This window comes from Mycteria americana, chromosome 4, assembly GCF_035582795.1.
Source record: "Mycteria americana isolate JAX WOST 10 ecotype Jacksonville Zoo and Gardens chromosome 4, USCA_MyAme_1.0, whole genome shotgun sequence".
Classification (NCBI taxonomy): Eukaryota; Metazoa; Chordata; class Aves; order Ciconiiformes; family Ciconiidae; genus Mycteria; species Mycteria americana.
Genome location: NC_134368.1, coordinates 89,306,849 through 89,333,209, shown reverse-complemented (window position 1 = coordinate 89,333,209; position 26,361 = coordinate 89,306,849). Strand labels below are relative to the sequence as shown.

Here is a 26,361-nt window from a genome sequence, read left to right as displayed (position 1 = left end):
GTAGGGCAGAGGCCGGCCCGCGAGCGCATCACCACGGCAACGGCGAGCCCACTTCCGGGGCGGGTCGTGACGACGACGGCGGCGGCGGCGCGGGGGCTGCCGGGAAGGCGGCATGGCCCAATAGGCGGGGGGCGGCGGTGCGGGCCTCGCGCTCCGGCGGGCGGGTGAGCGAGCGCGCGGGGCGGCGGGAGAGGCCGCGGGGCCATGAGGCGCGGGGGAGCGGCGGCCGGGCCGCGGGCCCTGGGGAGGGACGGACGGACGGACGGGGAGAGCTCTCCGGCCTTGGGGCGGTCGGAGGGGCGGCCTCCCCAGGCCCCTGCCCGCCGTCGGCGCTTCGCTCTCTCCCACTCCGCCGCGGACGTGGGTCAAGGGGGCAGCGAGGGGCGGGCACCCTGAGGCGAGCTCCCGGCCGGTGGTTTCCGTGCGGGCGGTCGCCTTGCTGCCGAAGTTTCCCCTCGTGACGGTGACTTGAAAGTTCCTCGTTCACGTCGGTGCCTTTGAGAGGGGCGTTGGATCTCGGCCGGCGCTGAAAGTCGGTGTTCAGCCAGCGGGGTTCCCCGGCGCTTTGCCGGGTGGATGTGATTTCCGAACCAGCCCTCAAATTCACCTTCTCTACCTTCAGATTCTCCTTCGGGGTTCAGGTTGCGTTCTGACACCTTAAATCCCCAGACATGTCAGTTTCTTAAAGTCCATGCGCAGGGAGAGGGGGATACAAGCAAGAAATAAACAACTTCATAAACAGATCTCTCTGCTCCGACATGCCTTAATGACTCTATTACCGATTTCTTGCCTTTTTTCTCCTACTTCTCGTAACAGAATTATGGATCCAAGCTTATTGAGAGAGCGAGAGCTATTCAAAAAGCGTGCCCTCTCCACACCGGCAGTAGAAAAACGTCCAGCGCCATCTTCTGACTCCTCTTCTTCAAAAAAGAAGAAAGCAAAGGTAGAACAAGGTGGCTCGTCAAGCTCAAAACAAAACACAGGTTGGTGAAAGGCTCCTGTTCAACAGCTGTTTAGTATTTTCCATTATCTGCCCCTACGCTATGGCTTATTACTATGACTCAGTCTTTCTGTGAATTTTGCTAGTGGCTGTTGTCGTTCTTTCTCTTAAATTGTTGCTTTTTGTTAAGAAATTCACTTGCGCAATGGGAAAAAAACATTTTTGCTGCCACATATGCTTGTTAGGCCTCATCCTGTGACTTGTTTGCTGTTACTCAGTTGGAGGAATCGCTACTGCTAAAACGCTATTTCATATGAAGCTGGGCTTTGATTTGTGGATTTCAGTGCTTGCTGGACCCACAGGACAAGCAGAAACAGTGGTCTCGCTCTTTTTCTCTCCTCTGTCTTCCTGGCAAGAGAGTGCCTAAAACTTAATTTTGTTAACTGTAAGTTGTAGGCTATCCATCCGTGAGATGGATTTTGCAACTTACACCTCATCTGGCTAGCATATGGTGATTAGCAGTCGCTCTCGTTTTACCTGGGAGCGAATCTTTGTTCACGAACACCGGGGCGTCCGTAGGTTTCTGTCTGCTTTGGTCAGGAGTTTTGTTGTTTCCCTGGGATGGTGGTGCTGATAATGCATCTCTCAATATCAAATAAGCAGTTAATAAAGCAGCACCAAAATAGTGGGAGCAAATGAAAAGTGCAGCACCTGGAGCAGCAGGGAGAGGATTTGTGCGCACGTAGCGGCGTGCTCTGTGTTCGCTTTCGCTGTGCGAGGCGTGTAACTTGGGGGCCTTTTCAGTTCTCTGAAAGTACTGATCGTTGTCTGATGCACTCTAAAGGTCAAATTGAATGTCAGGAGTTACTAAAACATGAAATAATCTATTGTGCAAACTTACTGCATGCTCATATTTTGAATACCATGTGTGGCTCTCTTCTAAACTCTAAAAGAAACAATACAGCTGAAAACAACAGAGAAAAACGTCAAGGACGATGGGAGGAGTGGAGCATCTTCTGTCTGAGGGGAAGAGTAGGGAGTTTGCGTATGTATCTCCAGCTTCTCAGGGCACCAAATAAAGTTATCAGCCAGACATTTTAAAATAAATCAAGGGAGGCCAGGTTTCCGTCTGTCCTTCTGCCACACTCTCCTCTCCAAATAAAAATAAAATTCTACATGGAACGTCCTAAACTGCATATCCTGAGTGAGAGTGGTTTACTGGGAAAGAGGGATGGGGAGGCAGGAAGAGGGCGGACAGTTCAAATGTGAGTGATCTGGAAGATTTGAGTAGATATGAGGCCAAGCAGCAGAGCGGGTAAAGAAAGCGTAATTTCTTTTCTGTGGTTTTGTAGGCTGGGTATTTAAGTGCTTTTGCAGCTGTCAGATAATTAGCTTACACAAATAGGAACGTGTGGCTATGAGGAAATACGCTTTATCTTTTACATTGCTGGCTTCATTCCAGACAGTATCAGAGAGGTTTCAGGGTTTCTGTAACATTTTTATGCAGAGTGAGTTCAGCCTCCTTTCATTTTTCCCTGGAGGGTGTTTACTGACTACTACAGAAGCAGCAGGGATGGAAGAAAGATAATGGAAAGTGAGCGGACCAACTTTCTCCCTCTTGTTCTTAGGAACTGGCTCAGAACAAGTGTTCAGGCTGGCAAGCGATTGAACAGGTTAAGCGGCTACAAGCAGCACAAGTTGCCCTGTGATGCTGCAGAATCCAAGTCCTTTGCCTTAAAACCCACTTTTTGTTTGACTCGCCAGATTGTTAGGTGCGTGTCAGGATATGCGTGTGTCAGAGATGAGTCTTGGGGAGGTGGAGTAAAAACCTGATGTTGAAGAATCCCTGTCCCCACCCCCCCACCCCCCCGCCAAGAAATGAAAATTAAGATAATCAGTCCTAGTTTTGTTGTGTACTGACCACAAAGACCGTAAGTAATGTCACAGTGATTACGTGTTGGCGTTGATAGTCCCTGGGTGTGTAGCGCCTGCAGGTTCTCCCTCGTTCTGTGATTCTATGACTCAAAGAACCTGCCCTTGTCACGTTTTTGGGGAGGAGAGGCATTGAGATCACGCTAATCTTCACATAACTGCGTAGCTAAATCTGGCCTGTGTGTGAAGATTTGTTGTGAGCTTTCCAGTGAGAATAGTTATTACTATAGTTATTTGAAACCATTATTCAAGTTCTTTGAAAAAATTCAAATATGCCTTGTTTACTCAGTGCAGAATAATAACTGGAAAATAAATGAAATAGATCATATCTGTTTGTTTATTTTTATTAACGAACATTAAGTTGTGGCTAAGGTCTTAGTCTTTATCTTCAGACCTTTGTAACGATGGTCTTCGCCAACAGTAATCAAGAGCTGAAATCTCCAGGAGCTGTTTCACGACTTAGTTTACATGTGGGAAAGAATTGTCCTGAGGCTCTAGGGCTGTGCAAGGGGAGATCTTTGTCTTCTGTTCCTTGTGCAGACACCCAGCCCCCTTTATAGATCTGTGAAATAAGTAGCTGGAATGAGTCCCAAGATTTTTCATTGCGTGTGCTTCTCAGGAAGGCATAAGAACACGAAGCAGGCATAGCAGAGGCTAGCTGTGTTGCTTCCTGCACACTGCCTTCTCGTGTGCAGCCATGATGAGCGTTTTGTAGGAATGCTGCAAGTGGCCAGCAGTCCTATTGCTGTTCAGAGTCTTTGCTTTCAGGAAAGAGGCATGTTAATTGATTCAGTGTGTCCCGATGGCTACTCTTGCCTCTCTTGAGCAGGACACTGGTCTTTCAGGGCTGACGCTGTCAAATACAGCAGAAGGTAACGAGGCATCTACTCAGCGTCCCTGACAGCAGAAGGCATTATCATCACTAACGTTACCTTCATCCTACGTCTTGGTGTGAACCCTAAGTTGTCTTGTACCCAGGGCGTCAGCTTCCATTAATTGTGCTTATAGAGTGATTTTTAGCTAAAAGCGTTCTCTGCATGTGGGACTGGTACTGGCGAAACTTCACCATAAGAAGTGTATTCGAGATGAATGCTTGCAGCGGTAGTTGTGTTGTTTTGTGATTGCAGAAGGGAGATGGCTTCTCCAGGTGAATCACTGGACTAGCTCTGCTGGTTAGTAGTGGCCTGGGTATCTTGTGACTCCATCTCACCAACCAGGAAGAGCATGAGTCAAATTAGCAAGTCTTTCATTGTGTCTAGATCTTCTGGAGCTTAGGCATACTGAACCTGATAGAGGGAGTTTATATATTTAAAAAAAAAAAAAAAAAGATAATTATAGTTACCAGCCATAGCACAGAGGGTATTTCTGACGTGGGTAGACTGCGAGATCAGTGTTGTAGCTTACTTGTCCATTTGGCCTTTAGGTGGGTTTTGTTTCCCTAATGACAGGAGTATTATTTGGGTTTTATATAGTTAAATATCTTGTCCCACATGTAGCTTTGGTCTGGGACATTTCTCGCTGGCCTGATTCTCTGCGAGTTCAAGAGCGTGAAAGACTTACCGGGCATTACCGACAGCCACGCTGTTGGATGCCATTATTACAGTTGTGATTTGTAACTACAAAACTCTTATGATTTTAAAAACCGTAGAAGCAACGCAGCTACAGAAGAAAAATAATCTGGTGAGCTAGAGGTCTGAGTGTTACGCGGTCAGTTTGTGAGAAAGGCGTGAATGTGAACTCTGGGATGCATCGGCAGGCTGATGAAGCAAGCTGGGATTCTTTTGTGCAAAACGAAGTCGCTTCTCGCTGTGCATCCATCCTGCCGTCTCTAGTGCAAGGCTTATCCTGGTGCGGCCTCCTTTGGGAAGCATGTCGACACCTGAAAGCTGCATGCAGGCTGGACGAAATTACTGTCATCGGTGTGGGAGGTCTGCGACCCGTCTGCTTGTGTTCCTTGGCAAGAACTCGGTCAGTTCCCATTCAGCTTTGAAAAGTTAAGATGGGCGTGATAGATCCAGCATGTCTGACTCCCTGTAGTGTTGTGGTTACCATAGAGGCAGCAGCCTTGGGGCAGAAAAATGTCCCTGGTTCTTTAGACCGTAGTATCGCTACAGCGTGCTTTTGTAGAAATAGTCAGATATTCTTAAGGTAGTGTATTAGTCACATTTCAACACCCAGAAGCTGTTAAACAGGTTGAACATGAAGTAAGGGGAGAGCAGTTCTCTGGAACTGGAGAAGGGGAGGGAGAAAGGGTCAAATTGTACCACAGGAGGTTAGAAAAGACCGTTTTAGGGATACATTTCATGTTGGCTTACTTTTCCTCCCACCGCCCTCTCTTCTAAAAATGAGAAACCCGTAATAAGAAGAGCTGCCGAAGGCAAGAATTCACACGAGCCTCTCCTGTCTCATGGGATCTCTCGCCATTCAACCCTTCTCTCTCATATCTTTTTTCTCGCCCCTTGTATGTCTTTCCTGTCTCTGCGTGGTTGACCTCCGTGGGAGGACACTGCTGTGACTTTGCGCTACGTACGATCAGACTGTTGAGCATTTTTATAAACGTTTTCTCCAGTTAAGCAACATAGTTTTATGCATGTTAGGCAACATTTGTTCCTTCAGGTAGACAAAGATCTATGCTAGTAACTCAATATAAACAACAAAAGTTCATTTAGAAACAAAAATCTTTTCCTCCCCCATAACATTGCAACACATCATCCTTCTGCTAAGCACTCAGAAAGCCTTTGCCAATTATTCAAGTTCACATCCAGAGATAAAACGATAACTCTTGCTGTTATATTTAAGTCCAAAAGAAAAAAAGCATGTGACTTGCTCATTCATAAGGTACAAGAGGCTTCATTCAAGGTGTTAAACATTCTTCAAGTGCTGATGCTCAGTCCTTCCTACACCACCTCTGTTTCACGCTTTCTGAAGCTGTTCATCATTGCTCTAACAGGATTGGGTTCATTCTCCAAGTCTTTCACAGTTTTATTTTTCACACAGCAGCAACAGTCTAGCAGTTCATAGAGGAAAGCCAACACCACCAGAGACACTACAGTAAAGATGAATATGATCAGAATAATAAAGCAGGCAGTGTTCCAGTTATCATGGAAAGGGTAAATTTTTTGCACTTGAAAGCCCAGATACTGGGAAAGAGATGTAGTCTCATTCCAGTGTGTGGTGTTGAGGGTTGCCATTCTTGAAGAGTTGTCTTAGCGTGCTCGCTGTCACAGATTTGGGGGCTGAAACAGAAAAACAAAGCTGTTGAGAACTCTGTTGATCAAGAACATGCTGTGATTTTTATCCCAAACTGTAAGAACTTGAGCTCAGACTAAGTCCTCACACCTCTTACAAACATGGATTGTTGCATGCTCATATGTGCTCACAAAAATATCAAACTCCAAATGTACAACTTTGCGATTCGTCTGGAACGTTTATTTCACTGATGGCTGGTCCATGCGTGCATCCTGTAGTGTAAGTTACTCTGGAAGGAGAGAACTTTGCTTCTTTATTTCAAGTCTATGCAAAGGCAAAAAGGTTACAAAGATAATTTTCAAGGTATACAGTGGTTTCAATGACCTGTCCATCGTTAGTCTTGAGATTGGTACTTGCACGGTGTGAAAGCCCTCGGCGCTCTTTTGGCATTCTTAGGAAAACAGGAGATCCATGTACCACTCTCCCATACCCGAGTGATTAGAAGAACTTAGTACATGTTAATGGCATTGCAGTTTGTTTGCTTGTTTGGATTTTTTTTCCCCCTCCTATTTGGGAGAAAGAAAGAAATCACTCTTAAAAAAAAAAAAAAAAAAGTATAAATTGTAACTATGTTGGAGGATGTTTCCAAAGAACAGAACTGAACTTTTGATGGTTCTTCTAGTACAAAATAAAAATCCTGGTTCCTTAAAAACTCATTATTTTAGAATTGCCTGTTAGCACAGACTTGTTAACCCTGCAAAACCCTGTTGACTTTAGAAGGCCAGATTTCCTGACATGTGCATTCCCCTGCTGTTCCTGCTGTTGAGTAGAAGTTTGTGCTCGAGAAATCCAACTGCTTTGTTCAGCTGCCCAAATGGCACTGAGTGCATTTGGAAATCTTGGCCCGTTTGTGGTGGCGTGGTCATTAGGATAGATAACAAGGACAACCCTACCCTTTCGGAGGAGTTCTGATTTCTTATTTTCAACTGCATTCTCTGCTTAACTGTTAGGAAAGGAATGTCATCTTTGGTCCAATACTGTCTGTTTGTACCCAGCAGAAGAAAAGCCTGCTTTGTGGTGTGGGGGAGAGATGAAACAAGAAGTTGGCTACAGCAGATCTGCCTTTGGCGCGAATGGTATTGCTGTCGAGATGTGCTGTTTTGGAAAGGCCATTGCTCGAAAGTGTGAAAGTGTGCTGTGCCTCAGTAATTTCTGTAGTATATCTAGAACAAAAAAGCAGTTTTGTCTGTCTCTGAATTTCTCTGTGAATTATGGATAAATAGGCAGATGAGGTGTTTGGCAATAACATCTTTACAGTTATGCGTCTCTTTTTTTTCCCCCGGTTTCCTTCTTTCCCTGGCTTTGCCTCCCAGAACTGAGGGAACTTACGGTACATCTGGTATATAGTCTAACATAATAAAAAACGTCCAAGGAGCCGCAGTGACTTCTGGTTACCTGACGTAGTGTGCTGCAGGACGCCGTAATAACCTTTGAATCCTTCAAGCAATTTAAAACTGGGTGTGGGAGAAGGAGATTGAGTCAGATCTCTATACTCCCTTAAGGAAATAGCAAGGAGTTTTTAGGTGAAACATGGTGGTGAGCAGCACTGACGGGCCAGCCTGTGCCCCGCATGTAAGCCTGTCAGTGAGTCTGTGCCGGCTAAGTGGCAGCTTGCAAAATGTGCTTTTTTGTCTGCTGGGGTGCCCCAGAAAAGGTGGGATTATGGAAGAGGAAGAGAGAGACAATATGGTAACTCCGTAGAAACCTGGCGTCTGATTTCCATGCCTCAAAGAAAGCTTTTTTGCTTTGAACATAAAGCAAAAAGTGAAAACCTAGCTATGTTCATTATAAAATGGTCCTGGCTACCCACATTTAGTGGGTCATTTCATTTGGTAATCGAAACTACAGATCGAAGGGGTAACACTGATATTTTGTTCGTTAAACCGTGCTTGCAGGTAATGCTTTAATGAACCTTGCGTATCCCAGAAATAATTCTGCAATCAACCTGCTCAGACAGTGAAAACTACAAAATGCCTGAATAAACGGGAAGTGACAAAGGCGCAGTGTGATGGTGTCTACTAAAACAGATTACTTAAAGCAGCCTAAGCACCTGTCATTATTTTTGTGTCATTATTAAAAAAAAGGATATTATGAAAACCAGGATGATGCAGTCCAACCAACTTGCAATTTATGTGTTATTTTTATTGTTCAAATATTATACTTTTTGTTCTTTATCCTTCTGTTTTTAATGGATTCAAATTGAAACGGAACAGCTTTGTTGTTGGGAAGATACCTGGCATTAGCATTTGATACAGACATTTATTGGAGTAGTTGCAGTAACTTACTGTTTTCTTTGTTAAATCTGTAACTGAATAGACAAATTTGTAATTGAATACACAAAGTATGACTGAGATGGATAGGATTAATTGCACTGTTGTTGTTTTTTTTTTCTTAAACAAAAGTTTACAGAGCAAATCCAAGCTAAAAATACTCCTGAGTTGAGTTTGGTCCTGGCTTTGAGAGCGTGGCTTGGTTTGGTCATGGTCTAGGAAGGAAACTCAGCTGACCTGTTTTATGGGGCTAAAAGTCAGGAGGGTTTTTGAAGGGGTTGTCTGAAGACTTATTTGAAAATCTGAGAGAGAGATAGAGGGCTGAATAAAAGGATTTGGGGGCCCCTTTGAGGGGCAATTAAAGCAAGCAGGATTTAAATGTGTATTTAAAATGGCAAGAGAATATCCTCAGGAAAGGAGAGGAGTTCTGTTTTGAACTTTTTAAACAGTTTTCTAAGACTGAGGATTTTGTTGGAATCTGTTAATGCATAAGTTTGCTTACTCTGTAAACACTAGGCACAAAAATTAACTCTTTCTGCTGATACGAAATTTATTATTTTAGTCATTGTGATCAAGATTAGTCAAAAGAGATGAAGATTTGGGGCCGATGGAGAGACCGGGCATGTTCACATTGCGTAGCCGGGACCCTTTGCCAGCACAGCTCTCCGCCAAGGCGGTAGCTCTGTTCCCAAGAGGAGGGGAGCATCTTGGGCACGGCATGGTTCCCCGGGCAGGAGTCCCTGCCGCTCGGCTGCCGGCGCAGTGCAGCAGCCAGCCCCTTCCCACTCCACAGCCACCATTAGGGCAGCGGTTTGCACAGCGTAGAGAAGCTCGCCTTTACGCAGGGAAGTGGAATTTAATGCCTGTGCCGGAGGTGGTTTGTGCTTCTCGAGGATGACGATGACCTCCTTAGATTTGAATGAGGCGAAGCAGATAAATATCAGCTACTCGTTGCCGTAATTATTAAAATACAAGACTGAAGTAGCCGTTGCCGAGCCTTTAGAATTAACATAGCACTAATAAGGTTAGCATCTTTGAAAGCTGTCAAAAATGGTCTGGTTTCATGCAGTTTTACTTATTTTGTAATGGCACAATTTAAATTCATATTGTAAGCCAGTCTGATTTGAATGCAATTCAGCTATTGTATGTATCCAAAATGCAGTGAGTTAAATATTAAATGAATTGGCTTCTGTAATATCTGTATTAGGTTTTAATTTAAAAGTATTGTCGTCTTTAGATACTGCAGAGGAGCAGCTTTATTTGAAATCATATTCATGGAACAGAGGGAAATGACTGGCAAAAAAACATTTCAATGCAGTACTGAGGAAGTCCTGTTTAAGAAACCACTGAATAGACATCTTGGAGTAATAGCATTTACAAATCTCAGATGGATTCTAACCTGTCTGTTTGTATCGTATTGATCGCTGCTGCAGCATTTACAAGGATAATAATATGCAAGGGGATTTTCTTCCTACCCTAACGTACCAAATTTCTAGAACAGGTTTCTAGCATATCCACGAACACAGATCTCTTTTAGGCAGCTTAATTGATACGGTTTACGGAATACCCACTTGGGAGATACGTTTCTTAAATTTCAGGTTTAGCTGTCTTTGTTTTAAGGAAAATCCTTTCACTGTCATTTCTGTAAAAACATATAGAATCAATTATAAGGAACGTGAGGCTGCAGGAAACAAGCTACCTCCCCAGTAAGGATGAAATCCATTTTGTTTACTGAATCTTGGCTTGGTGTATTAGCTTTTCTGTAAGATGGAGCGGTCATCAATTTTCCATTAGTGCACAGATGGTGAAAGTGCTTGTCTCATAGTGCAAGACAAGCTCCTCTGCGTTCAGCAGAATAAAATCCTGCTAAACCTAGAGAAAAATCATTCTGATTCTAAGAAGCTTGTAGGTTACAGGCATATTTTCTTTCAGTAATCAAGATAAACCTAAGACAATGTTATAAAATGATACACACCTACCTCTTGTCTGAAAGGATGCTGAAAGAGCGCTGTTCTGGTCCTTTTTTTTAATGCAGCCTATGGCACAGCTAAGATGGAGCTTTCCTACCATTGGCCAGAGCATGATGCTGCTGACAACTTCCTTTATGCTCATTTGCATCAAGCCCTCAACCCCAGGAGAAAATCATTCATAAATTTGACTCTTACTGTCTTGAATAAGAAACAAACCCCTTCCTGCTCTCATTTTTGGGATGCTCTTTGTGCCTGATGAGCTTGTTAGCGGAGAAGCGCGCTGGCAGCGCGACGGTGGCCGTGACCCCGCTTTGCTTTGTGCTGGAAAGCAGCCGGTCAAACCATGACGTTTGAAGTGTTAATATCTGCAGATTTCGAGCTTCGCTGTGCGGTTAGATTTACTTGTCATGAACTATAGCAGGCTGTAGCCAGGCAGATTAAACAAGATAATCTCCTTGATTCAATTGACAGAACAAATACATGATAAGTAGTCTTAACTATTTGTTGTACCTCTGAATTTATTTTAGTTGCTTTGGACCTCTCGTTACACGTATGGTTTTTTTTTTTATAATTTACAAAATGTCCTGCACGGACATTAATTTTTAAAGATAAAAGGGGACCCTGGGGGGGGAAATCCCTGTAGGCTGTATTTTCAGGAGGAGATGGCTTTTGTTTTTCTCCCTTTTTTCATCTTAATTTAGTAACCAGAATAAAATGTTCTTCTGTAGCTGGAGTTACACTGATTCTTCTACGTTAATTTTAGAATTGTTGTGCTATGTAAAGCCGCTAATACAATGTCATGTAATAGCTTCACAATTACCAGTTGCCAGGTTTTAAATTTGACGTTTTATTTCTTCGGCATTGTGTTTTTTACTATACTAGCACCAGTTTCCATGAAGGCTTCCCAATAATTATCGAAAGTGGATTTGTTTGAAATTTGACTACATCCAAAATTCCCACTTTGTAGTTGCCTTTTATAGTGACTTACAGATCACCTTAGAAGCAGGTTGAGATGCAGTGGGGCAGATGTGCAAAAAATTCACCTGAAGCACAGTGACTTTGGAGACCTAATTTGGAGTTTCCTGTGAAGAACTTGGCAAGGGCATCTAAATTTAAACACAGTGAATTTAGCAGGCTTTCTCTAAGCCTGCTGCTTGCTTGGTGGAGGCAATGGGTCTTTGTCAAACATCTTGGGTGCATTTTCTAGAATATGAAGGTGGGGGTTTTTTTTTCCTTTTTTCTTTCTTTTTTCCCCACTGCAAACCCCCGAGCCCTTCCACTCCTCCATATCACCTCTCCTCCATATCCTCCAGCTGCCCAGCACAGCAAAGACTTGACTTAGCAGCTCTGCTCAGCACCCGCTGCAACCTCTCCCTCAGTTAATGCACTAACTTCAATTGTTCTTTTCTCTCCTTAAACTGATTTTTTCCACAGAAATAATAGGAGCTCAGTATCTCTGAGATACCTACTGTCCTGTCAAATGTGATTAGAAGTCACCAGTGGATTAAAAAATTCCTGTGGTGACAAAGAGGAAACGTTCTTTTTCTGCAGTAGCTGAAATTGTGAAAAGCTGTTACCATTAAGTTTGAGCAACATTATGCTGGTAATGGGCCTGTGGCTTTTGATAGTGGTTTGTGGATACTTCTGTTTAATGTGCTGTGCTAATAGCTGAAGTTAATAAAACAGTCATTAACAACCTTGCAAGAATTTTTGAAACAAGCTTTACACATCAGCAAACCTCATGATACATTAAGACAGAACAGGACTTGACAACAGAGGGGATTCTGAATTGTCCTTCCAGTGGTGCAACACACCACGTTGAATTGTTTTGAATTTATGGGGTTTTGTTGGTTTTTTTGTTTTAATAAGTGCTCCACTAGAGCTACTTTAAAAAAACAACAACAAAAAAAGCCCAGCACGCCAGGCACACCCTTCCTTTACCTGGTGTGTAACTACTGAATACCTTTCGGGAATAAGTGAAACTTTCAGCTCCTATCTCAGCAGCACGAAGCTATCAGTAGAGCTAATCGTTGGCCAAAAATGCAGTGCATTAATTCAGCGTGAATTAATGTAGCGTAAATGATTATGATATGTTAAGCCACAGAATTAAACATGTACTCTTATGGTAGTAATGCTGCAGTTGCTTGCTGTTTTCTTAAAGGTCGAGTCCCAATAACTTTATATTTATGGAGCTCTGCTCAGAAGCGTTCCAGAGCCATGTCTGTCGACAGGTAACTCAGTGGGTCTGGATCAACACGTGTGCTCGCACAGAGTCCTCTGAGGGTGACCACTCCTGCAACACACATTTCTATTCATAGTTGTAATACTGAAAGCTTGTGGAAGTCCAGTGAGAAAGAGATGGAGTGCAGAGCCAACAGGCTGTTGTTGAAAGCATCATTTAATTGTTTGTTTTCTCCCTTTGTAGATCACAGCAATGGATCATTTAACTTGAAAGCCCTTTCAGGAGGCTCTGGCTACAAGTTTGGAGTCCTTGCTAAAATAGTGAATTATATGAAGGTACCGTGTTTTGGTGTAAAAATTATAATGTTTTTAAATACTTTAGTTATTTATTCTCCTGTGGTAGCTGAAAGGTGCTGAATATTTCAAACTAAAATTCTTTTACTGCAAGAGTGGGAATTTCAAGGAACTGCTTATTAAATTCAAAATGTTGCCAGTAAACAAAACGGTCAGCATATCGTTTATTACTGAAATCCTGATTATTCCAGGTCACTTTAAAGCCAGGATAATGGTTTTTATTTGCAGTAGAAACAGGAATTGTAAGATGCTGTCAGCTTCTAAGATTCATGAGCTATTTATGAAAATAACGTGTGATTTGGTGCTTGACAGATGACTTTGTCATCAATCTCAGCTGGTAGTAATTTTTTTTCCTCATAGTCTCAAAAATCCTAAATTGAAACTCACATGCTATGTGTACTGTGTCTATCCTCGTTTTGCAAAAGTTGTTTTGTCATCACATTGTACTGATTTCAGTTACTCTATGATAATTGAGTCACTGAATAAATTAAGTACAGAACTCTAATAGATGCTATTTACTTTTCCAGACTCGGCACCAGCGTGGTGATACACATCCATTAACCCTAGAAGAGATTTTGGATGAAACACAGCATTTAGATATTGGACTCAAACAGAAACAATGGTTAATGAGCGAGGTAAAGAAAACATGTTTAGATTTTAATTAGAGATAAAGGATTATGATAAACCTGAATTATACATGTTTATTTAATTACAAGCTCTATAAATATATAATCCCCCCGTTAAGGAACTACATTGATTCACATGTCTGGCTGTCTCGTACCTCCTGCTGTTGAGGTAACTGTGAAATGAAAGCTATTCTGATATTTTTAAGGACCTGTTAGAATTGTTACACAGAGAGTATATTTTATGTCAAGTGAATTTATTCATTACTAATTTTATATAAACAACCTGTTTTTCTTAAGGAATTTCTTTTAAAAAAATTTCAAGTGGAGAGCTCTTCCAATATCAAGGATGTTAAATGAACTAAACCAAAGGACTATGGCACAAAATTCATAGGCTTACAGTTCTTTGTTACTTACTGCAATGAAGAATTCTGATGTGAAATTTATGTCTGAAGTTGTGGGGTAATAGATCTGCAAATTCCACTGCTGGAGTTCATTCGTCTCACTCTAGATGCTAGGTTTCGGTCTTACAGATTTCACTGTAACTTGCCACCATATTCATCTTCATGCGTAATTGATCTGAATGTCTTCATGGAATTTCAAGATTAATAAATCAGCAAAATACCGTATTCAGTATTTATACTTGATTGGCATACCTGGTTTTGCTCAGATCATATTTAAAATCCTCGCAACAGAGTGGTAAAGGCTGTTGAGACATGGGAAAAAAATCTCTGCATAGTAGAACTAGGATGGTTTTAACTAATACAGCCTGTAGCATTCCTTTGCTACCAGTACTAATACTCTGGAGTACAGAAACCTCCAATCTGGCAGTGTTGGTTGTGATGGAAGCTTGACTTTGCTGAAGTCTTTCAAAAGGTAGCTAGCTCCAGGTTGTTTCCATAATGAACCAGAACATCAAGATGGGACGAAAAAGCTCCTCCCAAGAAGCGTGTATAAAATTATCACTGAATTGTTACTGGATGAAAAAAGGTGAACAAATACCCTGCAGCGCCAAAGTTAGTTACCTTCTCTGTTACAGGTGTTTTCTCCCTCCTTTCTTCTTTCTGTCTCTCTTCTCTTTCTCCTTTCAGGGTCAGGCTGGCATCTGCAGAAGAAACTAAGTAGAGTTGCCCTCTGTTACAGGTGAACTTCCATTGTGGTACTGGCTGCACAGCAAAACTGATTGGGAGCATATCTTAAATCATTTCAATTGTCCATGAACAACTGGTCAGCTTCACTCTGAAGCTGGCATCATAAGTAAAATCCTACTGTGCAGGAGGTCTGCTCTTCTCAATTTCTTCTACAGCTGCTGGTGCCAATTGACAGCAGTTGGGCAAGACTGACTCCTGTTGTGTTCATCCCAGGTTAATGCCTTTCACATTCGTAACATCCATATGACCCGAGCTTGATATGCCGAGTTGTGCGTTTGCATTTTATATTCAGCCAAAGCACGCTTTTTTGCGTTCCCTCTTCTTTTTATTTTCATTCCTTTTTCAAAAAGGAATGCATGCGGCTTGCTGCCGTAAGAGGCTCCATGGACCTTCGAGCCCAAAGGCATTAAGTGAGTGATGTTAAGCCTCCTTTGGTGCTTTATCTTGTGGTGAATTATGCCTAGGCTGGTGGATCTAGGATCCAAGGATTTAAAATCCGTTTCAAACTCAGACCTCCAAACTGGCAGCTGCAACGTGTGGCTGATGTGCTCTAGCTGCTCAAAAGCACGCTAGAAAAAAAGTACTAGCGTGTGCTCTTCTTCAAGGTTTAAAATTTATATGTCCCTATTACAGGCTCTAGTCAACAATCCGAAAATAGAAGTTGTAGATGGGAAGTATGCTTTCAAACCCAAGTACAACTTGAAAGATAAAAAGGCTCTGCTCCGGCTCTTGGACAAGCATGACCAGCGAGGGCTGGGAGGAATCCTTTTGGAAGATATTGAGGAAGGGCTACCCAATGCACAGAAAGCTATAAAGGTGAGTAGCATGTGTCTGCTATTCAATGAACCCATTCCAGTTAGCCTCTCAAAGGTGAGGTAGAGGTGAAGAGAGAATTTTCTCATGAGTTGTTTCTGTTCTTTTGGTAACTCAAAAGCTATTCCAGGAGATCTAATATTGTAGCTTTTTCTGTATTTCATCCTTTACTTTCTTATTTGGCCTGATGTCTCAGCACAGCTGTCAAAGCTCTTTCTCACAAAACACTCTTGATCTCCCACATTCCAACTGTAGGCATTTAGTTCTGCTTTTATACCTTGATCTCAGTCCTCCATATCTCATCTTTGATTTATTAGTGTACTTATCATTAGCATCCACTTTGGATGCTCTTCATTGCCAGTTACTTTGCTGCTTCTCTAGTTTGTTGTGCTTTCTGTAGCACAAGATCTGGGTCTGTTGTTCAAGTTGGAATCCTTGCTTTTGGAAACGAAATGATTTTGAGTTGTTCTTTTGCATTTGTTTTTGAGGCTTTAGGGGACCAGATCATCTTTGTTAATCGCCCTGATAAGAAGAAAATTCTTTTCTACAATGACAAGAGCTGTCAGTTTACTGTGGATGAAGGTAGGTGTTTGTTTACATATGTTTCCACGATAGTTGATTTGAATTCATCTTAAAGCACCTATATGTGTAAGCAGTCTTCAGGTGTAGCAGTCTTTTAAGGTGGTAATGAAATATTAGGTATATCCAGATGTCAGGAGAATGGTTTATATTAACACAAGGCTAACACGTCTAGCGAGTGAGCTCAGGGGTAATATCCTCTGTTTTATAACAGCTACATTGGAACATGGCACCAGGAATCCAACAATTCTCTTCAAATGTAGCAGTACAGAAGAGACTAAAAATCACCTGACTGTGACTAAAATGGCATCTAACATTTTGCTCTGTAAAGGGCAGCCAAAAAAACCCAAAAGAATGACTTCTGGGTGCAAGTTTGTTGTTTTTTTCCCAGTTTATTAATCATGTGCCTTTTGTTGGTGAACACGACGAGAAGCCACAAATGGAACAGAAGGACGAAGCAAACAGGGAGGAGATGTGAGCAAAAGGGGTAGTTTACAACTGGGAGGAGAGCGCAGATGTGGCGTAGTGCTGCTGCCTAGAGCTGGAGTGGATTTGGGACTTCAGAACTTCAGCATGTGTTTTCTGTCTAACAAAGAGTGGTAAAATCCTCTGGTGCAGCGTGCCTGTTTATGCACAGGAATTAATTACACAAATCGGGGTGTGTTCCAATAATGACATTTATGCCAACATCAGATGCCTGTAAGTAGAGAAAGGAGAAGACAATCTGTGTCAGAAGGCCTTATTTCAAATGACTCAACAACACTGAATGCTTTCTGTCGTGTAAGTTTTGTTCTTGTAACATGCCACATAACGCTATCTTATCATATAATGTCACATTATGGTAAAAAAAAAAAAAAAGAGAGAAGAGCTTTGACAGTAACTTGAACTGCTCTACTTACCAGGACCATAGGACAAAGCATAAATCTCTTTTTTTTTTTTGTTTTACTAGCTCAGAGAGACTCTTGATTTTTCAATAGAATTAAGCAACTGGAAATGTGTATCATTAACTTGTTTGTTATGTACCACATTTGCACTCTCAGTAATAATAGCTTTCTTCCACAAAGATAATTAAGTAGATGTGACATCTACAGCATTTAAAAATACAAAAATTGTTTCAAAATATTGAAGTGAATCTCTTTTTAAACTGTAATTTCTGTCACTTCTTGATAGTGGCAGTTGGAACCGTATGTTAAATGCAGAATTATAAGCATTTAGTCTGCAATCACTGGAGAATTTCTAACCTCCCAAATGCCTATGAGGTAACCGTTAACGCTGTCGTCCTGTTCAGATAGTGTCTCTTCAGTCCATCAGCTCACAGCTTTTAGGGATCTGAGCATGGCCAAAACATTTAGAAATCAGTGCTGTTGCAGTAACTGTTAAGACAAAGCTTTGAAGTTTTTAGCAGGTACTGGTTGTGTTACAGTCACGATTGCTGATCATTTATTTCTTCTTGTGCAATTTTTTCCAGATAACTGGCACCCAACCATCCTAAAAGAGTTATCAGAGGGAGATCTCTAGCCTGTTGCTCTTAGTTTGTAATAACTCCAGGATTAACTGTGAAATTTAATAAAAGAGCCCATTTTGTTAAGACCTAGCAAGACACATCTGCCAGCTCTTCATCAGGTAGCCAGTATAAATGCAAGGCTGTTCATATATATTATATTTTAGCACACCCAGCACTGATCTGTGTTTAGGAACAAGCAATGCAGGCTATTGCTACGAAAGGGGGGAAAAGGTTAAAAAAAACCCAACAAACCTCTAAAACCCCTTGAAACAAAATGTTTAAGCCGTTTGGCTCAATCCCCCGATGAAGGCAGGCATTTAAGCCTGCAGTGTCTGTAATGAAGGGAGCGCTAGTGTGCAGCGTGTTTGTAGTTCAAGGTGGCTTTGCTTGCTTTCATCTGCAGGTGGCAGCACGTTCCCATCTGATCAGAAAGTGATTTTTTTGGTTTTGTTTTGTTCTGTTCCTGCTGGTTTTGGTTTCCCTTTCATGGTGATGCTTTGTTCTTGAGAGGGGGCAAGAATACTTTCTCTTTTGGGAATTTTGTGATCTGCCTGCGTATGCCGCAACTCTTAAAACATCTCTGAGTGGGTTCGCTTGCTTACTGCAGCTGGAACGGGTCCTTTTTCCAACTGTGTTATCCTGTGATGAAGAAAACCCATCCTTCCCGAGCAGTTTTGCTTTACAATTCTTTCCAGAGCACCAGAAACATGTCTCTTAGGGAGTCATTGGCAGAATTGTCTGCGTACAGGATGAGTTATGACACGTTTCTGCGTTAGCAGTGCTATTTCAGCTCATTATCTCCAGCGACGTTAAAACGAAGTTTTTAGAAGACTGCAAAATAAGCCTTGAAGTGTTGTCAGACTCTTTGATCTAGCAGCTGATGACAGTTCAAAATATGTTTCTAGTTTAATGTTTATCCTTAGAAATAAGAGCTCTGCGCTCCTCAGTGCATGATTGTGCCGTATGACACTCTCCAGTTTCAAACATATGTGGGCTGGGATTAAAAATTTTATCCTCTAAAAGTTAGGTGTCCTCTCCCATCGCTGTCTGAGCTCCATCAGTAGTCAGTAGAGAAAGAGGAGCTGCCGGGGCAATTTGGAGCTTGCTGTGTCTGAAGTAGTGGGAGGAACTGCTTTCTGGCAGTGCCTACCTCTGCTCTTACTGCAGTTGTTTTGATGGCTGAACAAGCTTTTCTTTCTCCCCTTTTGAAAATAAATCCCAATGTACTGCAGCAGTGGTGCAATATATATTGTGATCTCAAGGGTACCGGAGAAGGTTTGTGCAGTAAGGAATGGCTTTTGTTCTTCCTTTTATGTGATTAGCCAAGGAAGGTTCAGATTGCATGTGTTCCTTCTTGACTTCCTGACTAATTAATCTTCTGTCAGTAGTGTGTAGCTGAAAGTGTTTATAAAAGCCGGGCTAGATTTCAGGTGCTTCAGCCAAGTAAAGCACTGCCTTTTTGTGCTGGGGCTAAGCGCTTTGCATGTGAACCAAGCTTTCACCCCTTGCCGGCTGAATGCTGAAAGGCCAGTCTGATTGCCTAACTGTCGGAGCTGGTATCTTTCACATCTGAAGGCAATATAGGAAGTATTTTAATGCCTACGAATTTGGATACTTAATTATACATGGTTTTTAATATTCTTCCAAAGCACCTTTGAAGAAATTTAAAGAATGGCCAAAGCCTCTTAAATTTAACAGTATAAAAATTGCTTGGGATCAGTGATGACACATGGCTCTGGCTTTGAATTCCAAGATGGTCCAGGGGCAGCACAGACTTAATATCAAGCACCTTTTTCTTCTGGTATAAATCTGGTACTGTGCTCCCTGGGACTGTTAGGAAGCAGGACTCCATCTTCCCTGCTACTCAGTTGTTTCTTCTCTTCTGCCCTGTTATTGTCTGTTCTTGTCCTGCGCTCAGATTTTGGCTCAGCTCAGTGAAGATTTTTAAGCTGTTTTTAATCTCTGGCAGATTTTATTACCAGTGTGATACAGCAGTTTATCTCCAGAAGCCATCTCAACCTTTTTGCAAGAGCAGGTGAGGCAGTCAGAAGTGCAGGATAAGCTGCACTGAAGTCACCATGCAGCCATTTACCCATGACTTTGTTCCCCCAATGTAAGCGTTTATAGAAAGGGAGCGTGTTAGAGTATAATCACTCAGGCAATGTCCGAGTAAATTGTTTTCGTATATGAGACACCTCATGATGCAGTAAAGTAGAGATAACTGTGCATCCTTACCCCTTGGGTATTTCGGAGAGAGAAGATGTTTACAAAATCTTTTGTTATGCTGCCCTCTGCTTTGCTGTGTGTTGGTTACTGCTGGTCAAAGCTCATTGTATCAAGTCTGTGCATGTAGGCATCATGATGCTGGAAATGTTTGCTAAAACATCTAAACTGGCCTTTCAATCAGCTCACGGTCTCATTCCCTCCTCTCATTACTTGAAAGACCAGAAGTTAGCTATCTGGAGGAGCAAGGGAGCAGCCTGTGAGTAGTGTTGATTCTGTCAAGCTTCTGAGTTAAAATGTTTTAGTGATCAAAGTGCAAGATATTGCATATAGGATTTGTTCATAGTCCAGGCAAGACACCGAGCACCTGCCTCGCGTACTGGCATCACAACTTTCTGCCTCTGCCGGGGAAGATCTGCATTGGCATCAGGACTTAAAAGCTCCACTGAAAACGTGCGTGTCTCCTTGAGGGTTCACAGCACCTGCGTTTTGGGCAGAAACTCTTTGGAAATTTCTCCCCAGGGGATTTTTTTCTGGGATCCATGTTGTCATAGCAGCCTAAGTGGTAGGAGAAGTTTTCAGCTTGTCTGAATGCAGCCTGCTGCGGTCAGGTGAATCCTTACTGTCTTGACTGCTGGACGGTTTTTTTCCTTCCGTAGCTATTATACGCTTGTTCTGGCTGATCTATCAAATAGTTCAGTGGCTCTGATAGAAGAGTCTCTCACCTTCGCCATGCTCTGATGGTGTAAAGATCACCTAGCAGTTGACAGGACGTGGAGAAGGAAAATTGAAGGAAAATACTGTAATCGTAATGGTTATGTGCGCTGCAGGAATGTGTGCATCTGAACCTGTTCTCCATGCCTGGCTGAAGCAGGCCAGCATGTGGTGAGCTTTCTGCTCCAACAGTCCCCTTCCTGCTCCTCACACCAGTACTGAACTCCCTGTGCCCTGTCCACAGAGAAAAGAAAGACATTGTAAAAAATGGATCCGGTATATTGGAATCATCTCTAGGAACTGCCTTCTGTCACTGTTGTCTGCTCTTCAGACACATCAGCTCATCACAGCATTTTTCTTTCCATCTTCTCCCCTCCCCAGAGACAGACCAGCCTCCTGCCTGGCCAACCATAAGCGCGGACGCTGCTCCAGAGGTGGTGGAGCACAGTAATCGGGTCGTTGCGTGCCATTTCCTCCTCCCTGGCCCCTCTCATGAACTACTGCTTTTAACAAGTGGTGACCCCCTTTGCTTGGAGCCACACAGCAAAGGCCAGGGTGACAGTATTTCAGATTCTCCTCAAAGAAGTTGGAGAAATCTCTTTCTATCTTGGGTCAAGGGTATGAATTCTGAGGTGCAGAAATACCACAGCTACAAATGCGGCGTGTTGTTTCTTGAGAGCTGTAGTTATTGCCAGCTTTTCCCCTAGGTTCTCATATTTCAGAGAGGATGTCACAATAATTCAGATAGCATATTCCCAAGGTCTAAACTTTCACTAGCTGATAGGGGCATAGTCCTTGGAGACTTCTGAGTAAGTCTGACAGGTAATGTGGAAACGGTTCAGTGCCAGCCAGACAGCTGCTCTCTTTCTTCAGTTCTTGCATTTAGCTCAGTGTCTGGCGTTACACCGAATTGGTTTTGAGATGAAACGATAGATACATATCTCCTTTTCCCTTTAGATAGCACCCTAAATGCGAACAGCTAGTATGCACAGCTGTCTGAAGGGTGGCAGCTCTGTATGCTTCTCCACCTTTATCCCGTGCTTTTAGTTCTGAACCAATCCTTTAACACGGAGTATTTCCTGGGGTGGGGGGGACCGTGTTGGTGTGACTTCCCCCCTTTCCTAGGCAATAAGGTATTTTAATGTCCTACATGGAGCTTCAGCATGTGAAAAAGGTTCTTTTGCAGTTACCGCAATGAAAGCAATAGTGCTGAAAGCAGCCTGATTTATGAAGGAATTTTATAAAGGAGTTGCAGAATACTGTATAGTGACCCTAGTGGGGCCAATTGGTGGATTAAATTATCTGTAAGAAAAGTCCATTTTAGCTTTGTGGTTTTGATTCTTGGTGACTGTTACATTGGTATTTCTTGGCCAAGTTTAAAAGGTGAATGTGAGGCTGTAATGATGGTATAACCGCTGCATTACAAGAAATGCAGAACGCTGTGGTTAGATATTAACTGTCATCTGCACTTCTGTGCATGTTGACCCTTGAGGAGCTGACCATTTGTTTTCTAGTGTTTAATTTTTCACTTCTGTTCCCCAGAAGAATGTAGACCAGTTTAACCTTAAGCACCTATCCTCAGCATTTTTTTTTTTTTTTTTTTTTTACTGGGGCATATTTGTCCATATATCATGAACTCTAATAAGGAGACACATCATCTGTGTTTGTAGCAGAATGTTATAAATAAAAGGACACTCTCATGTAAAAGTTCAGAGTTATCAAGTCTCTCATCTGCTGTCGCCTCGCGTACACGTGCGTGTCGTGCATCTCGGAGGACTGACCTGCGTCTGTTCAGCTCCCACAGGAATCGTGTGTGCAGAGCCAAAGGCGGTATGGCACAACACAACGTTAAAGTATCTCTAACCGGGATCTGTTTAATGGTCATGCATTTATGTGCAGCCTTGTCACTTCATGTGTGAACTGCAGAAACACATGATTTGAAATGCGGTTACTCGCAAAAGTGCGATAGTGCATTTGCACACCCGTCATCTGATTCATCCTTCCGAGTGCCACCGGGTCTCGGTGTCCAGCTGAGTCCAGCTTGAGTGTTCAGGACAGGGAGGGGGCATGAACAGAAAGGAAATAGCTTGAAAGAGCATGTTCTGCTCGGTCCGGAGGATGCGACAGGACCTTTGCGCAGGCTTCTGCTGTTAAGACTTAATCTGAGTGCTCATCGCTGAGAAATCTCTCTCTTGCATGTTCGGCTTTGATCATAACACAGTCTTCTCCACCTGCCGCAACAGGATTAGGTGAGGGATGATCTGTGATAGCAGGCACTGCTAGCTATGCCGAAAGCCCGGAATCACACTCAAAATGGATGAGCAGACAGAGAATGTCTCGACTACAGTGTCAGTCCTTGCATTAAGTTATCTGAAAACTGCAGTCTCAGTGATCCTGCTGTGCTGTATAGCCTGTATGAGAAACAAGCTGAGCGCTATCTCCATGTAACCAAAAGCGGTGTTTTGACAGGATTTAGTTCTCTTCAAAAACGCTGCATTACCAAAAATGAACATTGTTGTTTTTCACTGGTGAAATTCCTTTCTTTTGTTTGCTGGAAAGCTTGAACAGCCCCTTACTGTTGGCAATGGGAAGAAAAGAAAGACCTGAGACTTAAAGCATGTACTTTCATAGAAAAACAAGATGCTTTAGGAAGGGAATCGGTCCAAGTGCAGGAACCAAGTCTGTTACGTACGCCTTTTGTACAGTGCCTTTTTGTTGCAGCGTGTCTAGAGCCGTTGTATCTGTGGCAGACTGTCACTGGAGCGTCTCATCGCCTGCTGCATAGGACGGCTTCTTAAGCATGCAGAAGTTGTGGTTGTTTTGAGAACTGTCTACTAAATTTATCTGGAAATAAAGGGAAAAATTTAGTCTTGCGTTGCTATGTGTGCCTCGTGTTTTATTTATAGTTTGTTAGCCAAACCTGCTGACAGGATATATCTAACTTACTGCCTGGGGAATGAAGGGAGGTAGGATTGTACCAGCCGCTGCCTGGAGAAGGCATTCCAGAGGCTCTGTGAAACTTTACATGAGGCAGAAAGTGTGCAGGCAGATGGCAGCTGCTCTAATTAAGACTTACTGTCTCTGTCTTTTTTCCTGCTGCTGTGGCTTTTAAGGTATCTCTCTTCTTTTTAACACCAGAGGAATTTTAGTAATTTATTATCTGTACAGCACGGTATGTATTATATTACAGTGATAAACGAGCTTAAACCCACTGAAGTAAATGTCTTGAATCTTCAGTAAATCGGACTATGAGATGACAAGTCTCCCAAGACAATGGCAGCTGAAGATGTGTAAATGAAGTTGCCATTTATGGTTAGTTATTACCCTTCACCGAGATCTTTTGAACTGAGGCTTATAAAACACGTTGACAGTCTACCCAGCTATAGAGATGCTAGGCAAAAAGAGAGACTCCGTAGCAAATGAGTATTAAAAGCACATGTTGCCTGTGGGTGCTCCTGATGCTGGAGTGCAGTTAGCACAGATGAGAATCAGCTCATCTTTTTCCATTAAGTGTTGGGGGTGTTTTGCTGTTGTTGTTTTGTTGGTTGCGGGTTGGTTTTTTTGTTGGGGTTTGGGTTTGTTGGGGTTTTTTTTTGGTTTTTTTTTTTGGAAGGGGGTCTGGCATTTGGAGTGGGTAAAGGCTGTGTTAATTGGGTGCCTGCTGGCGGTGACCGCTGCATCTGTACAGTCACAGACGGACATGCCAGAATACTTCAGCGTTTGAAATCGAGTCTGTTTCTTTCCCTTTGTGCGGGGGCTTCGCCCAGGGTTTGTTCATTGGGATATAAAACGAGGGTTTGTTTGGTGTTTCAGAATTCCAGAAGCTGTGGAGGAGCATTCCCGTGGACTCTATGGATGAGGAGAAAATTGAAGAGTATCTGAAACGACAGGGTATTTCTTCCATGCAAGAAACCGGACCAAAGAAAATAGTAAGAGATACAAATTACAGACCTTTCTAGGAGATTCCCCCTTCCTGACCCTGCGGTGTTAATTCCAAAACACGTTGGTGAGCCTATGCACAGCTGCTTTGTGTAGCTCGGGGAAGCGTGACCAATTTTAAGAAGTTGCAAAAAACAATGCTGTAGCCAGCAGTCAGTGTTTTTATAACTTGTTTGAGCCAGTGTAATCCAAGCAGCATCAAGAAGAGGGCAAACGCCAGAAATCCCTGTGAGCTCCAAAGTGGAAGCTTCTGCTTGAAGCGGTATAATACATTAGGGGTAGAAGAATAGTTACTTTTCTGGGAGAAGGCTGGGGTTTTTTTAACTTTTTCTTTTCTGCTATAAATAGCTTTGAAATCCTGATGGGAACCGTGTAACGTGCTTCCCACCACGCACACGCTGTTCTCCAAACTGGGTGCAATGTGCTCGCCTTTCACTGGGAGGGCAAAATGGCCGCAAGCTCTCCAAAGATGCTTTCTTCCTGGCTTCACACAATTTTTTTTTTAACATTTATTTGTATGTGATATAACTTGTCTTTTCTCTTCTGCGCTTGGCTACAAACTCTCCTTTCGTGAGAGCCCTTCCACACGGGACTTGTTCCTGGGTTCTGCTAGTCAAGAGGCTAGCTGCTTTAATGCCTGTTGTCATGTACGCACTCCTCATGGATTCCTTATATGCTAAATGTGTCTTTAAGCATGTAATTGTGGATAGAATTACGGGGCATGTACCTGCTTCTGTAGCTGCATGGGAGTGTTTGGAAACTTCACTTATTCCAGCTTTACTCCTGTGCGTGGGATACGGAGGCTCTGCTCTGTCCCTAGGGTCATCTCCCTGCCTGGATTTGAACTGAATGCTGTTGCTTCGTGCAAAAACAAGCAAGCACCTTCCCCACCTGCCGCCTCTGGTTCAAGCAGCGCTCTTCTTTGCAGAAGTGATGACTAGCACGGCGTGGCACCTCAGGTCAGATGGGGCAGCTGGAGGGCAGATCTTTTGACTACTGTTTGTTTCTTCTTCTAGGCTCCTATTCAGAGGAGGAAGAAACCCGCTTCTCAGAAGAAACGTCGATTTAAGACTCACAATGACCACTTGGCTGGAGTATTAAAAGATTACTCTGATGTTGTTCCTGGCAAACAGTGACCGGTTGAATTCTGGAGCAAACATGCATTTTCATACAGGCTTTTTGCCACTCGGGTTCAGTGTCTGCTCGCAGAAAGACTGACTGTATATAGTAATGTGATGTGTTTTCCCCGTCCCAGCAACTGCCGAGATGAAACAGGTCAGTTTAAGAGCAAGTATGAACTACTAAATTTAGAGTTTAATTTAATTAGCTAATGGGAAATGTGTCTTTAAGTAAGACGTTCTCACTAGTTGCCTCTTGGCATAGAGTGATAAATGGTGCTCAGCATGTAATGCAGGAGTTCCTGTTCAGTGCTTAACTCTGCTTTTACATTGCTTAATGGGTATTTACCTGGAATTACTTACAAGGGGCTTTCTAGTAGAATTGAATACAGCATTTGTTTTACCTATTTCAGGAAAACCTTTTCCTAAAATCACTGCAGGCAAGTTTCTTTCACAGTCAAATACACCCACGGTTTGTATGCTTCTTCCTTGCCATGGGACTGAGCTTTACTGAACGTCGGTGATATCTGAGGCTCAAACTCAGAAAAAACCCTCTCCTGAACTCCCAGCAGGCTGCAGGATGGCAATGCAGCTGTAGCTTCCTAATGCTAATCAAAAATTGCCCTCGGCGATTTCTCATCACTGTAGTGGATGCACGTGTGTTGCACAGTTCTACTCTATGGACAGGAGGGAAATAAAATGACAGTGTAATACTGAAGCAAATTTTTTTTTTTTTTAAGTAATAAACGTACAATGCTGGTTTCCAATGTTGCTTCCTTAAAGAATGAGAGAATCAACATC

The 26,361-nt window shown here is 42.8% G+C and overlaps 2 protein-coding genes across 6 annotated transcripts; one reads left to right on the top strand and one right to left on the bottom strand.

Moving 5' to 3' along the window:
* Window positions 1–31: 31 nt before the first annotated feature.
* Window positions 32–26,361, top strand: GTF2E2 (general transcription factor IIE subunit 2). Of its 5 annotated transcripts, XR_012775697.1 has the most exons (9): window positions 36–164; window positions 817–983; window positions 12,787–12,878; window positions 13,424–13,531; window positions 15,304–15,486; window positions 15,972–16,065; window positions 24,317–24,432; window positions 25,459–25,717; window positions 25,974–26,361. XR_012775697.1 is itself a non-coding variant. In XM_075501269.1 (8 exons), the coding sequence occupies exons 2-7, from the start codon at window positions 821–823 to the stop codon at window positions 24,383–24,385; spliced, it is 702 nt and encodes a 233-aa protein (XP_075357384.1). In that variant the 5' UTR covers window positions 32–164; window positions 817–820; the 3' UTR covers window positions 24,386–24,432; window positions 25,459–26,361. The 5 variants fall into 5 exon arrangements, 4 of the variants coding, with proteins under 4 accessions (XP_075357384.1, XP_075357381.1, XP_075357382.1 ...); XM_075501269.1 differs by having other exon boundaries at window positions 32–164; window positions 15,979–16,065; window positions 25,459–26,361; XM_075501266.1 differs by having other exon boundaries at window positions 25,459–26,361.
* SMIM18 (small integral membrane protein 18) lies at window positions 5,770–6,063 on the bottom strand. Its single transcript, XM_075499321.1, has one exon. It carries the CDS (start codon window positions 6,061–6,063, stop codon window positions 5,770–5,772), a length of 294 nt encoding a protein of 97 aa, XP_075355436.1.